A 15629-nucleotide genomic window follows, 5' to 3' on the forward strand; every position below is an offset into this window, starting at 1 on the left:
AAAAAAAGTGACATCCAAGGAAGGTTTTATCCTCTTGAAGTACAATCTGGACTCATGTTAACCTCAAATTGATGATTTCAATATTTTAGGAACTTTGTGGAAAAAAAAATTAAAAAAATAAAAGAAATTAAAAAATATATATATATACTTAAAATAAAACAGGTAGTACCTCACTTAGAAAAAATTATTTCTTTGTGTTGCCTCAATTTACGTAACACTCTTTCCGTTTTAATTAATCACAAAAAAAAAATTAATCTATTGTTATATTCGGTATTAATTTGACTTTAAACTTCTCTGTTTACAACTCCCTCCTTATTTATAGCCGTAAATTTTTTAATGGCTTATTTTTCTCTTAAATTTTGTATCAAGTCAAACATCGTAACGACATTGTTTTTATAAAATAAATGTTCAAGGTTTTATTGTAGTTAGTATATATATATATTATAAATTTCTATATTGGGATTTTTGCCATTTTGCAGTATACAAGTATGGAAGAAAAAGAAGTTTCAGGTAGAGAGGATGTTAAAAACCCACTCTCCATATTTTTCAGAGATATAAGGTAAAGTTTTTTGCCATTTAATTTTATTTTTATCTTCTTGGTGAAAAAGTTTAAGATTTATCATTTAATTTAAAAGGTTTATATACACACTTTACATGTAAAGAAATTATAAAATTAATGTGTTCTTTTTCCTCATTTATATCCTTGTGTCGTACCAATAATATTGCTCAGACTCTTTAAAAAATGTTGCCGCACTCCTGACAATCCTCAGAAACTGCAATACTTTAGGAGGAATCGACACACATTCTATGGCTACAAGAAAAATTATAGGATTTTTCGTCGCTAACCCATAGATAAAATTCTTGTAACTAATAGATTTTTTTAGATAATCCATAGCTAATCCGTTGCTAAATGGGATTAGTCATGGATTATGGTGTTGTTATTGTTGTTTAGCTATAAAATTTTGTTCCATTGCTAATTCCTGATATTTTAGTAGCGATATTTAAAGAGTCTGAGTAGCATAGTCCTGTACGATATAGAAGAGAGGGCACAGTTAAATAATAGCAGGCAAATGTATAAATTTTTTGTATATTAATATATAGACATAATACATAAATCTGTCCTTTAACATTGCCTCATTTTATATTTACGTCATTCAGTTTTGAGCGTGCGCTAGTAGACATTTTAACTTGTATAAAATTGAACAACTACGCACATGTGTCCTATGTGGCATCCTACATGGCAGTTTACGTCCTACGTGGTGTCCTGTATTGTGCTACATATGACTAATGTGTCTATTTGTTCAACTTTATATAAGTTTTAGTGTTTATTTGTACACATCCAAAGTTAGAGGATATAAATATGAAATGAGGTTCAGTTAAAGGGCATATATATGTATTATGCCTGATACATAATATACATATTTTATACAAAAAAAAATGTATATTTAACTAAATGAATGTAATTATTTTCGATCGATCGGTCAAATGTGTAACTTTATCCCTTTTTTTTTTCCTTTGAGCAGATCAATTTTTAAATTGGATGAACTTGGACAAGAAATAGGAAGGATTGCTCTACCTGCTGCACTAGCTTTAACAGCAGATCCAATTGCATCTCTAGTTGATACAGCATTTATTGGCCATATAGGTATCAACTTCACAAAAGTTTATGTTTCTCTATTGTCTTGCGATTATAGGCGGAGCTGGGATTTTTAGTTCACGTGTTTCGACTTTTGGATTGCATTTTTGTTTCTCTCACTGGATTCTGAATAGATTATTTGTACAGATTAAACAAAAGAGTTAATGATCAAAAGTATCACTTTTTTACGAGTTTTCTATATGAACTATCAGATGTTCATTTTTTTCTATCTGAACTATCATCAACTATTTATCATAGGCATAATACATAAATGTGCCCTTTAACTTGACCACATTTTACGTTTATGTCCTTCAACTTTGGATATGCACGTAGACACTTAAATTTGTAGAAAGTAAAACAAGTAAACACACGAGTCCTACATGACACAATACACGTAGGACACCACGTAGGGACAAAAAATGACACGTAGGACATGTGTGTCTATTTATTCAACTTTATACAAGTTTAAGCGTCTACTTGGGCACACCCAAAGTTGAAGGATATAAATGTGAGTTGAAGCGAAGTTAAAGGACATATTTATGTATTATGTCATTTATCATAACACATCTTAACCATCAGTTATTCCCTTTTCCTACGTCATTTATGTAGAGGTGTGTTTGATAAACGTTTTTTGATGCCCTAGCTTAAGATTAAAAGTCCCACATTGGCAGAAACACACGAGAGATGTTGGTTATATAAGTAAGCAGACCTTACCAACTAGTGATGAGTTTTAAAGCCGTGCCGGCCTAGGTCCAAACCGGACAATATCACTATCGGATTGGGTTGTTACACATTTGCTGATAGTTAATCTAGGAAGTTCGTAGACCTGATATCTCAGGTATGAAACTCGAAATATCAAGATACTTGAGGTGTAGTTTTGACTCATCAACACAAATATAGAGTGAGCTAAAGTTACTGAATTCTGCCGAACACATTAGTAGTATTGTGGCACATAAGCTAGACTTATAAACTGAGGTGGATGTTGAGCAAAACAGGTTTAAGATCATCAAAAATAAACTCGAATTTGGTTCGAAACAGGTGCGATTGAGCAGGCTGCTGTAGGAGTTTCAATTGCTGTATTCAATCAAGCATCTAAGATTGCAATATTTCCCCTGGTCAGCGTAACAACTTCTTTTGTCGCGGAGGAAGATGCAATCACGAATGCAAACGAAGACCTTCAAGATGACAAGTGTATGGAGAAGAATGAAGGAGTTGATGCTGAAGCATTTGAGACCGATTCACCGTCAAAGAGTGAAAGCAAAAGCCTAATACCTAAAAATGGTATGTTTTGGAAAGTGAAAAATCAAACGCTTTTTAAGCAGTTATGTGTTTGGATAGAAGTGTTGAAACTGAAACTAAGTTAGCTATGTTACACACTCGAGAAATGATTTCACGTGCATGTTTCCGTTTCTGCTTTTTGATAATGACACTATGTTTTCAACTTCTCGTTTTTCCTTCAGATTCTACAGAGAGTGTATGCAAGTCCGAAAATCTAGTTACGAGCTTTGAAATAGTGCAATGTAAGCCTGAAAAGAGACACATTCCATCCGCGTCATCTGCATTGATCATTGGTGCTGTTCTTGGCATCATCCAAGCAGTATTTCTTATCGCTGGAGCAAAGCCGTTATTAAAATTCATGGGAGTCAAAACTGTAAGTTGATCTCTTCGTATACAGAGAGGGAAGAGTACGTAATTTCATACTCCCTCCGTCCCAATTCATGTCAAGACGTTTGACTGGACACGAAGTTTAAGAATCATTTGGAAACTTGTGGTTTAAAACAATTCGTAGATATTTGTGTGTCTATAAATGATCTCAGCAAGGGTAAAACGGGAAGGACAGAGTTGAATTGTTATGCTTTCTAGGACGAACTAAAAATGAAAGAGTGTCACATGAATTGGGACGGAATGAGTAATTTTTTTTTCCAATTTATATTCTTGTATCCTTCTTCCAACTCTTTGGTGTTATTTTCTTTTACTTTTTTTCATCTCGTTTTTTCAGATATAGGTGAGGCTCTCATAGTGTCAATTTCCGGTTGTATGTTGATCATTTTACAGGGCTCATCTATGTCGAAACCAGCACAAGATTACCTGAGATTGAGGTCACTTGGTGCACCAGCAGTTCTCCTCTCATTAGCTATGCAAGGTGTATTTCGAGGTTTTAAAGACACGAAAACTCCACTATTTGCTACTGGTAAGTAATTAGGGATGTGTGAGATGTGATACACATCGTGCTTTCAGATTCAAGCGTCTTAATCTTAATAAAAACAAACGAGGCCCTAAGTCTGAATTCGCCTTTTTCATTTCCTGTGTGTGTTTTGACATATCATACAGTGGCTGGAGACTTGGCAAATATAATTTTGGACCCTATATTCATGTTCGTTTTCCATCTCGGTGTCAGAGGTGCTGCAATCGCTCATGTAATTTCTCAGTGAGTAGATTCTAGTCTCTCCTCATGATAAATAGAAATCGCGAGGCAACAGTTTTACTGATTAAAGAGTTCGTGATACTTGGAAATTGATATTATAGGTACCTAATTTCAGTTATACTGTTTTGGAGACTATTGGAGAAGGTCGATGTCGTGCCTCCTAGTCTCAAGTATCTTCAATTTTCTCGATTTCTTACGAATGGTAAGTATTTTCTTGCTTTTGTAAACTACTATTTGTTGCCTCACTTGCTATTTTGCTGTCATATTTTCTTGCTACTATGTTTCGAATTCTTTTCCTGTCTGTCGAGCCGATGGTCTATTTGGAAACAACCTCTCTACTCCCGCAAAGGTAGGGGTCCTTTAGACAGATCCGACTTGGAAACAACCTCTCGACTCTCTATTGGAAAGATGTTTTCTGAAATGTTGAACCATGTCTGTTCATCAGATTTCGTTCTGTTTTTTCTGTCTAGAAAGGAATTTTCACTTGAATGCCAATTCTAAATGTATACCTTTCGTACTCGTATAGAAGTTAAACTGATTTTTACTTCTTTTTCTCTCCGAATTTCAGGCTTCCTGTTGTTAGTGAGGGTCATAGCGGTAACATTCTGCGTAACATTAGCTGCATCGTTGGCTGCAAGGTTAGGACCAACGCAAATGGCTGCATTTCAGGTCTGCTTGCAGATTTGGCTAGCTACATCTCTTCTAGCTGACGGATTAGCTGTCGCTGGGCAGGTAAGACGCGTAAAATGTAATCTCCCCCATCAATACTTTTCGGCTGTCTAAGCTAAAGAGACAGAGGAAAAGACAGAACGATTTCTAACCAGATCGATGTTATCACATGTTTTCGACAGTCAGACCTCTCTATAAAAATCATCTACTCGAACAACATTTCACTACAACAATCATGTTTGTTGTGGAACCGTTCTTTCATCTTATGTTATATTATAAGCTCGCGATAAAAGCATTTAACTGTAGCTGCCAAAAAAAAAACTGGACAAACGATGTTGTTATACAGACGTTTGACTGAACATTAGTACTTACATATTTGCCACCACGAGAAAGCATCAACGTTCATCATATTATGTGAACGAACTTCAACGTTCCTTTTCCCTTTTCAGGCGATACTCGCAAGTGCATTTGCTCAAAAGGACTTCAGTAGGTGTACTGCAACAGCATCAAGGGTGTTACAGGTACTAAAAAGGTTATTAAACAGCAGAGTACTCATATACGAGTAGCTATAGTAACGAACTAGTTCCTGAAAACGTGCAGTTGGGAGTAGTTCTAGGACTGGTACTAGCACTCGTTCTTGGAATTGGTTTACACTACGGAGCACGAGTATTTACAAAAGATGTCAATGTCCTAAACCTAATTGGCATTGGAATCCCGGTACACACCATCTATACACACGTCCTTGAAACATTACAAATCTTTTACAATAGAACGTGGTTCAGAACTTATAACCATTTCTTCCGATTTCAGTTTGTTGCAGCAACTCAACCGATCAATTGCCTGGCTTTTGTCTTCGATGGTGTAAACTTTGGCGCGTCTGACTTTGCATATTCTGCATACTCGATGGTAAGCTCACTCGAAACATTCATTTCTTGCTGTCAACACATAATAAACACACTATGCTCACAGTAGGTATGAACTTCCCTTTTACATTGTAAAATATAATAGTGTTGCCACATTAGTCTCATCTCTCAACCTATGTTGTTCTGACTCTTCAAAAATATCGAAGGGTGTGTGTCAGATGCTTCAAAAGTAGTGCATTTTTCGAAGATCTGACAACATTTTTGGAGAGTTTGAGCAACAGATAGGTGTCAACTGCATTTGAATCACTCACACTCGCACTTCAACTCAATAAATGTCCTCAAACCACCACCACTCCTACTCTCGTCTTCACACACAACCACGCGCTCATTTCCAAATAGAGAATTACTTTCTCGAAGAACTCTTTCCTCGTGATGTTTTGAGGATAATTTATTAAACGTTTATTGACATGAACACGTTTGGTTTCAGCTGACGGTGGCTCTTTTCAGCATTATATTCCTTCTCATTCTTTCATCGAGTTATGGATATATCGGAATTTGGGTAGCTCTAACCATCTATATGAGTTTAAGAGCTTTAGCTGGCTTCGGAAGGTAAGCATCCGAAAAACCAAGACTTGTAGATTGTTTGGTCAAGCTTCCAAAATCTGCTTTTAAAAAACAAATTGGATGATAACAGTTTGTGTTTGACTAATCAATTGAAGAACACTTTTGCAATAGGCATAATACATTAACATGTATTTTAACTTGGCTTTAGCGAGCAACTATGACCTTTAACTTTGGGTGTGCACAAGTAGACACTTAAATTCGTATAAAAATGAACAAATAGACACATTTGTCATACATGGCGTCCTACATGACAATTGTGTGTCCCATATGCCGTCCTATGTGTATTATGCCACGTACAGAACGTGTGTCTACTTGTTCAATTTTATACAAGTTTAATGTCTACTTGTGCACACCCAAAGTTGAAGGGCATAAATGTCGAAGCCAAGTTAAAGAAGGGCCTTTGCAATATTAACACAATAGTTTGTGTCTAACCTAGGGCTCCAAAAGTTCTTTACTTTTTTTTCCTAAAGGCTTAATCAAACACGTCAACTCTCTGAAATAACCGCTTTTTGTTAGAAAATCATCTTTCGCCTTTTTAGAAGATTGGTCAAACATGCTATTAAGGCGACCGTGGGATTTAGAAGCACAATTTGTTTATTTTTTGCTTCTTGGTTTGCAGGATAGGCACCGGGACAGGCCCTTGGAAGTTCCTCCGGAGCTGAAGATAGTTAATCTATATATATATATATATATATATATATATATATATATATATATATATATATATATATATATATATATATCCAGTGTAATTCTACATGTAGGATTGGGGCAAGGTAGATGGACGCAACCGTTAGCCCTACCTTTGTGGGAATATAGTAAATTTGTATAGTAACCTTAAATTCCTTATAAGGACCAAAAAAAGCATAAGAGGGACCTTATAGGGCAATTTTTGTTAAATGTTGTATCATAAAGTAGCATTATTTCATTTAATTCAATCAACACTTTGTAAATGTATAAATATGTCCCTATTATATTGTATTTTATTTGTCTCGATTTATTTAAACTTTTTTTTCAGTCATTCTCAAAAAGAAAATAATATATATCCCTGTCTAATAGTAATCTAACTTCACTATTTTTCATTTAATTTTACCTTTATTACAAAAAGATAGTGCACGAGTATTACATAACGATATGCTAATATCAAGGGTCGATACAACTTTAGGTTCACAGAAATTCAATAATTTTTTCTCAAATTCTATTAATTTATTAAAATATTTATAAATATTTGATTGCAAACTTGAGGGTCAGATCTTAATGTAGAAAGAAGCTCTCAAGTTGAGGCAGAGAAGAAAGCTTATGATTCTGTAACAATGAGAGCGGCTGAAGGAATCTACTTGGGTGACCCTATGAGGAAGTGTTGCTCAGTAAATTCAGCTTCAAACTTCCTGAATTATTATTGTATATTAACTTAAAAATTGTTGTATAGGAGGACAAGGTTGTAATTTAATCAAACACTTTATTTTGTTTGGGGTTTTCCCACGAATCTCGATGTAATGACCCAGAAGGCTTTTTTTTGAAAATTTAAATTATTTGTGTAACCGAAGTTATTTAATAAAGAATAATTGTAGATAATTGGATTAATTCATAGTTAGTGGGCAAAATTATCCATTTATTTAAAACTTTATACTATTAGGGTCAGGTATTAAAAGAATAAGTTAGTGGATTTTATCAGTTTTAATAAACTATTAATTTAGAAAAGAGAAAGAGAGTGTCAATCTGTTGAAAGAAAATAAGGAGAAACGAAACGAAAATTGACCTGTGGCGGCGTCGATCACGAGTGCAGGTATGTGCTTTTAATAAATGAAAAATTTGGATGGATTACCTGCATGAATACACAATATTATAATTATATATATAGGAATGTTAGTATATGATGGGTAGAAAGAGAAAGAAAACTTAATTACCTATTTTAGAATTATTAATTATTATTTTGTAACTATGTAGTTGTTGTTAAAAGAAAAATTAATCATGAGTAATGATTGTCTGGGAATATGAACCAATGTAAATGGAAAATATTGTAGGTAATTATTATTATTTTTTTGTAGATTTCTAATTGCCACATTATTAAATTAGAAATTTAATGATTTGTTTCGAGGGACGTATCGCGCGCCGTGACAGTTACTATTATCGAGAACGTGTCTTACGCCGCGATAGATGCATGGACAGATATGTCCCCCATGAGTCCCAGACTGAGAGACAGCGGGTGTGTATCGTTAGGGAAGACATGCATCACTATACTTGACATTGCATCTCATGGCATTACACACGTGTTTTGCTGATTTTGTTAGTGTTTCTCTGTGAAAATTGTGACTGTTGAATATTGAGTTGTTATTGAGAATATGTAAACTAATAGAGTGTGGTTATTGAGTTGTGTGTTTGGTAAACTGTGAGTTGTTTGTAGTGTGGAGGTTCATATAGGGTGTAAGGAGTACCCGTATTTTGTTCCCTTAACTTATGTTTAGAGGTTTGCTTGTTTGGTACCGCGTGGTATGGTACTTACCCCTTGCTTCTGTAAATTTTTGTAGGTTACGAGTCCGAATTTTCGTGATACATTCTATTCTCTTCGTTTTCGAGGCATCTTGTGGAGGATTGTGAGGTAGCTGCTTGTCATATCAGTGAACTTTCCTACTCCAGTTTATGACTTTGTTTTTACTTGAAAGACAACTTCATGTTAGACTCGTATTTTTATTTCAATTCTAGTATTTACATTAGAGGCTTGTGCACACGTGACTATCAGGTCTTGGGAATTGAATTAAGTTGAATTGTTTCCGTATTAGTAATCATTATCAGACTTTGATTTTAGATCTGCATTTTATCGAAATTATTGGGTTAGACTGACTTGTCTTGGTGGCATAAGACGAATGCCATCACGCCCATTTTTGGATCGTGACACTCGAGTGAAATCATATTTATTTATTTGATATTAACATCAAGCATGAATTAAAAAAATCTTCGATAGAGAGCTCACCTTTAACTTACCAATGAATTTTTAAAATTGAACATTAGGAAAAGATAATTAATGAAAGAACATACAACTGAAGAAGCAATTAGTAAAGTTTAAAAGGTTAACTTAAATTTAAATTTGTCAACTAATACAATTCAACAACAAAGAAATGATTGAAATACAACATTGTAGGGGATAATGCACAAGTACCCCTCAATTATATTTTATTAAAGTTATTTCTTTTAGTAAATTATAAATGTATACCTCACACTATAATTTCATTATATAATATAATTTTATTTTGGGATAATGCACAAGTACTCCTCAATCTATGTCCGAAATCTCAGAGACACAGTTATACTATACTAAGGTCCTATTACCCCCCTGAACTTATTTTATTAATAATTTTTTACCCCTTTTCGGCTTATGTGACACTATCTTGTGGGTCTAACACTTGTTGACTTTTTTTTAAGCTACGTAGGCTGAAAAGGGGCAGAAAATTACTTATAAAAAAACTTTAGGGGGGTAATAGAACCTTAGTATATTATAAGTGTGTCTATGAAATTTCGGGCATAGGTTGAAGGTGTACTTGTGCATTTTTCCTTTTATTTTTTAATATGTAACAATTAATTTGGCTACACGTGCAAAAAACGTGTCCAGAGACTATTATTCACATAAGATTGAAGAACAACAAGCAACTCCATAAAACATAAAAACAATCAAATCTAGCTAGGATTGAACATAGGAAATATTATTTACCATAAATTCAAGATAATAAAAAAAAAGTGGGAACAAACATTGCTATATAAATCAAAATGTTATAAGGCATTTAACTATTCAAATATTAAATTGTATCATTTTAATTAAATGTTAATAACATTTGAACTTCTTTTGATTAATTCCTAATGAAATATCTATATCTTTAAAATGATAATAATAGTGTTAATAATAGCTTAAATTAGCAAATCCAAAATCTTGTACATAAATTATTCAAAATTTAAAAGTGTGCAAAATGGAAAGACATAATTTCCTATTGTTTATTTTTTTTTCCCCTTTATTTGCTGTAATATTCATATTTTATAATTCATATCTAATTACATATTCAACCGGTACACTCTTAATATCTATAACTCTCTTCTTTTCATATTCACAATATCCAAATTTTTAATTTAAAACTTTATGATATTTTTTATATTCCTTCGTTTTTATCTATAGAAGCTCATCTATATTATTTCATGAAATTCCTACCCAAAGTTATCATTTTTATTCTATAGTTAAAGTAGATGAAAAAGACTCTTGAATTTTAATTGAATACGAGGCAAGGAGTCCATAAGAACACGAAAAAATATGTACTAATTTTGTATTTATTTTTTAATCATTATCAAGGTCTTAATGTATACATCACACTATAATTTTATTATACATTATAATTTTAAATTTTAAATTGTTAACAATATAATGTAACAATGAATATCGGTTACACGTGCAAAACCCGTGCTTAGAGAATAAGAAAAATTGTTTTACCATAAATTCAAAAAAATCAAAAAAGGGGGAATAAATATTACTAAATTAAAAAAAAAAAAATTAGGGGGGAAGCAAAAAGAAACTTAAAATGATCTGCATATACAAGTCTACATCTCTAGCATAAACATTAATACTTACTAGACTGAACTGAACTGCGAATATATATATATCAAAGTTAAAAGTTTAATTACGACTTTACTCTTACTATAGATCAAAATGTTATAAGCAATTAGTTATTTAATAGTTTAAATTACTCAACTTTTCATAACTTTTTTTCGTAATTCCTCTCATTATTAAAATAAATTATATGAATAAAGTATTCTTTTTTATGAGTCCTTTCCTCCATAGGGTTACCAAAATCTTTCAAATTTTACAAATTTTTATAAAGACATGCATGCTTTTATGAAAAGAGATGTAAATGATTTGAGGATACTTTGAGAGGAAAGTATCAGTTGTTGTTGTGAAAGATTTTCTCACATAAGGATTCATGTGATTGAAATTTTTTACACCTAAGTTGAATCATGTTTTAGGAGTTATTGTAAATAACTTTAGCTTGGGTTAGTTGCTAAATTGTGTCTCTCCATGGATGATGAAATGAATATGATTAATGACTATTTCGTGATATTTTACTTAGCACCAAGAGAATATTGATATAGATGCTTTTCCATTAGTAGAGGTCGGGTATCTAGGATAAATCTTTTTTTCTCTAACTACGTGCGTCGTAGGATGTCTTAGCTAGTGGATCCACATAAGCTAGACGTTTATGGTTCTTACCTTGTCAAGTAGGACATCTCTTTTCAGTATAGGATAGACACCAGATTTCATGTTTTATCTCACATGGTCTATGTCGGTTAATGGTAAACATCCCACAATAATGAACTATATTACTCTCAAAGTATCTCACTAAGGGTTTTAAATATGTTAAGCTTGCATTGATCATGATGATAACCTGTGTTTTCTAACCTTCTATCTTATGATTTAGCTTGGTCATTGCATTTCATTTATGCATTGCTATCATACTTAGTACATGCATGTACTAATGCATACTTGTGTATACATTATTTCACTAATGTAGTGTCTGGTGCTCCTACCTCGCATACTTGTGGTTAGTTGATATCCCTTGTTAAGTCGAAGATTGGTGAGTCCTCATGGTCCGAGGACCAAGTGACTTTTATAACTTTTCTTTCTTTTTTCAGTTTTCAAACATTGTATGTGGTGTATGAGTTACGTCTCCACCACTTTTTTTGATTTATTAGATGACTTATTGAGAGTATGTTAGACTTCCTCTTTGTATGACGTATGCTTAGTAAATTGTCTAGGGTGTCTCAGGGCTCTGTACGCCATATTACACATAAGGTATACTTTGAGTTGTGACAAAAGAGCAATACTAATAAGTTAAAATTAGAATGGATTAGGTTTTAAGCAAAAGCAGGGCACACATCTTACAAGATAATAGAAATAAATATTTCATTCTAACTTTAATTTTATCATCTTAACTCTCTAAAACAAGTGTTTGTAAGAAAATCAGAATCTCGAGCGAACTCATATTTATTAATTTGGTATTGAAAACAAGCATGAATTAAATAAAATCCACGAAAGAGAGCTCATCGTTAACTTGCCAATGAATTTTGAAAATGAACCTTTATAAAGGGTAATTAATGAAGAACATATAACTGAAGAAGCAATAGGCGAAGTTTATAAGGTAACTTAAATTTAAATTTGTAAATCTAACATATACAATTCAACATTCAAAGAAATATTTGAAATACAACCTTGTAGGTGGAAGAATTAAGTCATAGCATCCTTTTCTTCGTCGCCTTTTTGGTTTTCTCCACATTTTCTCTTACCACCAAAATCCTTTTTGCTACTTGAATCTTCTTTTTTCGAGCAGTGCATATTGGAATCTTCCAATGAATCTTTTCCCCTTGAAAGATTCCAATTATATTCATCTTCAACAAGTGACATCCTGGTAGTACACTGTCGAAATACATGAAAACTATATGAGACATACTCAAAATAAGTTTAGCAATTTCTCTTTTTGTTTTATCAAATATTTAAGTACGAAAATTACAGAAAGAGAAAATTGTTGTGTTCACCAACGATACTTAATGTTTAATGAAAGAAAATATAATAGATGTAAGGTGTGTATATGAATTACCTTATAGAGGTTGCTGATGGAACGGAACTTTGTACTCCTTGGTAGCCCCTGTGTGATGCGATAGTTTCCATTATTTTCATCTCTTGCCAACAGCTTTGAGCCACAATTGACGTCATTGTCGTTTGAAAAGTGATAAGACTTACTAGAAAGATTGTCTTCACTTGTGACTTTGTTGAGCTCAGGCTCACCTAAAGATCGTGCATAACCAAATGAGAGGGTGCGTAAAAGTTTAAAATCAAAATGAAATCAATACAACTTCAAATTTTTTTTTGAATCAAATCACGATTTATAATCAATATAAGTTTAGCATCTTAAGCTACTAGTACTCCACCCTATGCCATTTAGGTGGAGAGTTACTATAAAAAAAAGATATGTCATTCTTTTTTCATGGATAAGATAGGATAATGTGATCAATAATACAAAAAAATTAGAATTTTTCGCCATACAAAAAATTAACACAAGTGTCAAATTTTATGAGATGTAAAATTATTTCTCAAGTACCTATGATGTTTTGTTGTTGTTGGTCAGGTAGTTCCTTGTCGATAGAGTCCTCTTGATCCTTTCTTGTTTCACTTTCATCGCGTTCTTCAGTTATCTCCTTTTGTACTACAACCTATAAAATTCACTTTTTTTTCTTAGAAATAATTGTAAAAGAAACATTTATTGTGGAATACAATGAGCGAGCTCATCAAAAAAATTCATATTGACAAAAAATAAATTTATTTTCTCAAAATTAATAGTTTAAAGTTTATTTTTTACTTAAATAAAGTAAATATACATAAGTGATTATTAATCAATTACCTCACATAGGTTAACAAGGGATTGAAACATAATCCTCTCTGATATTCCCTTATTTAAATGGTCTTCTTCATCTTTATTCTCTTTTGGTGAAAGATTTGATCTATTATCACCAATGTTCTCAAACTCACCTGTTAATCATTAATAACCAATTCAAAAATAAAATAATTAATAGTATAAATAATCAATTGTAAGAATTTTAAATAAATTGATTATTTACGTACCATGAATAATATTTTGTTTTATTTTGTTAGGTACTATCTCCTCGGAGATATTTACTTGATCCTTTTCCATTTCACCTTCATTGTGTACTTTAGTTTTATGGTTCTCTAAAGTACTTGTATGCCTATATTCCTCTTCGGGTGGTGAGAGTCTCTTTGTATTCTGTAAAATAAAAGGAAATTTGATATATAAGCTAACCAAAATTAATAAGTATATACAAGATCGATGTACTGAAATCATTTTTCATTATAGTATAAAACACCTTGTATATGTCAATAATGGAGCGCGATTTTTTGCTTCTTGGCATCCCTTGCTTCAAGCGGTGATAGTTTTGATCTTTTTCATCGCTTATGGGAAGTTTTGGGCTATTATCAGTGTTGTTGTCCTTTTGAATATGATCGATATTATCCAAGATACAAGCGTTACTTGTTATAACGTTGTTCCCCAGTTCACCTGAAAATCATGCAAAACCAAATGAGAGGAAATGACACACATAGACAATACTAACGTTGTGAATACACGAATCTAAATTTTTTTTTAGCATTATTCTCCAATTTCCAAATCAAAAGAATTCAAAATAAAATTAATAAACGTCTAAAATTTCTTAGATACCATTGATGTCTGGTTGTTGATGTATCGCATTCTTGCAATTTCCCTCTTCATTATTGCTGAGTGACTGAAAATAAAAAGTTAATTATGTAATAGAATTAAAAGACCACGATCAATGAATCATTTAAATAAAAAATTCATGTCAAAAGAAAACAAAAAACTTATCTTGGTATTAAAAATGTTTATAGTTGAATAAAAAAAAGTAAAATTAAAAAAATTATGTTTGAGAGAAGAGAAATTCAAAAAAAGAAATAGATAAATAGAAAATATGAAAATTACCGTAATGATGAAGTCAATAATATTTAAACTATTCATTGTATTATCCGCCATCACCTGGTAGTCTGCATCTTTTCCCTCTTTGATAGAAAATTTAGAATTACTTCCTCTGTTCTCTTTCATTTGTTCAGTTTGCGTTTTGAACTCACCTAAAGAAATATATATATATTAATTAAATTAGTCAAAATATTTTTACAAAATGATAACTTCAAAATTTTAAATTCTATCATAGTACTCCAACTAATTTTAAAAATAATGAAGAATAATTAACACAAGGCAATTAAGATTTAGAATTAATTGCATACCCTCTTTGCCCTTTTTCTTAAATACAAAGAATAGAAATATCAATTAATTAATTATACATTCCCTCACAAAGTGAAATCTTTCCTCCATGCTAATAATTTCAAAGTTGAAAAATAATATTTTTGATCAATTCCAGATGTTTTTAAAAAATAAAAAATATCCCGATTTATTTTTTCTTTTAATAAAATTATAACATTATAATAATTGAAATAAATGGAGGGGGGGGTTCTTTTTTTCAATCCTTGGTATGTTTTACTTAAAATCGAAGAACAAGAAACTCCACGAGACATAAAACAATCAGATGTATCTAGGATTGACATAGAAAAATCATTTTTACCACAAATTCTAAGGAAAAAATGCTAAATTAATGAAATGCTAAATTATTGAAATAAATCACACATTTGTTAAAATGAAATGCAAATCCAAATCGGGATTTTTCTTTTTTTCAATCCTTGATATGTTTTACTTAAAATTGAAGAACAAGAAACTCCACAAGACATAAAACAATCAGATCTATCTAGGATTGACATAGAAAAATCATTTTTACCACAAATTCTAAGGAAAAAATGCTAAAT

The 15629-nt window shown here is 32.0% G+C and overlaps 2 protein-coding genes across 2 annotated transcripts; one reads left to right on the plus strand and one right to left on the minus strand.

Moving 5' to 3' along the window:
- Window positions 1-251: 251 nt before the first annotated feature.
- LOC101266441 (protein DETOXIFICATION 42-like) lies at window positions 252-7223 on the plus strand. The gene is made up of 14 exons (XM_069296181.1): window positions 252-270; window positions 480-559; window positions 1524-1645; window positions 2675-2917; window positions 3097-3287; window positions 3692-3827; window positions 3968-4064; window positions 4163-4263; window positions 4630-4793; window positions 5180-5251; window positions 5331-5447; window positions 5541-5636; window positions 6081-6202; window positions 6837-7223. Exons 2-14 carry the CDS (start codon window positions 489-491, stop codon window positions 6877-6879), a joined length of 1575 nt encoding a protein of 524 aa, XP_069152282.1. The 5' UTR covers window positions 252-270; window positions 480-488; the 3' UTR covers window positions 6880-7223.
- A 4600-nt stretch (window positions 7224-11823) lies between these two features.
- On the minus strand, window positions 11824-15127 carry LOC104646330 (uncharacterized). The gene is made up of 8 exons (XM_019213003.3): window positions 14755-15127; window positions 14479-14542; window positions 14129-14319; window positions 13869-14028; window positions 13648-13775; window positions 13348-13459; window positions 12847-13034; window positions 11824-12665 (listed from the first exon to the last, which is right to left on the minus strand). Exons 1-8 carry the CDS (start codon window positions 14872-14874, stop codon window positions 12477-12479), a joined length of 1152 nt encoding a protein of 383 aa, XP_019068548.2. The 5' UTR covers window positions 14875-15127; the 3' UTR covers window positions 11824-12476.
- Between the last annotated feature and the right edge of the window lie 502 nt (window positions 15128-15629).

Source organism: Solanum lycopersicum, chromosome 1, assembly GCF_036512215.1.
Source record: "Solanum lycopersicum chromosome 1, SLM_r2.1".
In the NCBI taxonomy this organism is placed as follows: Eukaryota; Viridiplantae; Streptophyta; class Magnoliopsida; order Solanales; family Solanaceae; genus Solanum; species Solanum lycopersicum.

Bases quoted from the DNA above. Each gene is read 5' to 3' on its own strand.
- LOC104646330 (XM_019213003.3), bottom strand. From the start codon at position 14,874: ATGAAAGAGAACAGAGGAAGTAATTCTAAATTTTCTATCAAAGAGGGA. The intron at 13,035-13,347 runs GTACTTGAGAAA...CACGATCTTTAG, and splicing joins ACAACAACAAAACATCATAG to GTGAGCCTGAGCTCAACAAA. The intron at 12,666-12,846 runs GTAATTCATATA...GTATTTCGACAG, and splicing joins CCATCAGCAACCTCTATAAG to TGTACTACCAGGATGTCACT.
- LOC101266441 (XM_069296181.1), top strand. From the start codon at position 489: ATGGAAGAAAAAGAAGTTTCAGGTAGAGAGGATGTTAAAAACCCACTC. The intron at 4,264-4,629 runs GTAAGTATTTTC...TCCGAATTTCAG, and splicing joins TTCTCGATTTCTTACGAATG to GCTTCCTGTTGTTAGTGAGG. The intron at 4,794-5,179 runs GTAAGACGCGTA...TTCCCTTTTCAG, and splicing joins GATTAGCTGTCGCTGGGCAG to GCGATACTCGCAAGTGCATT.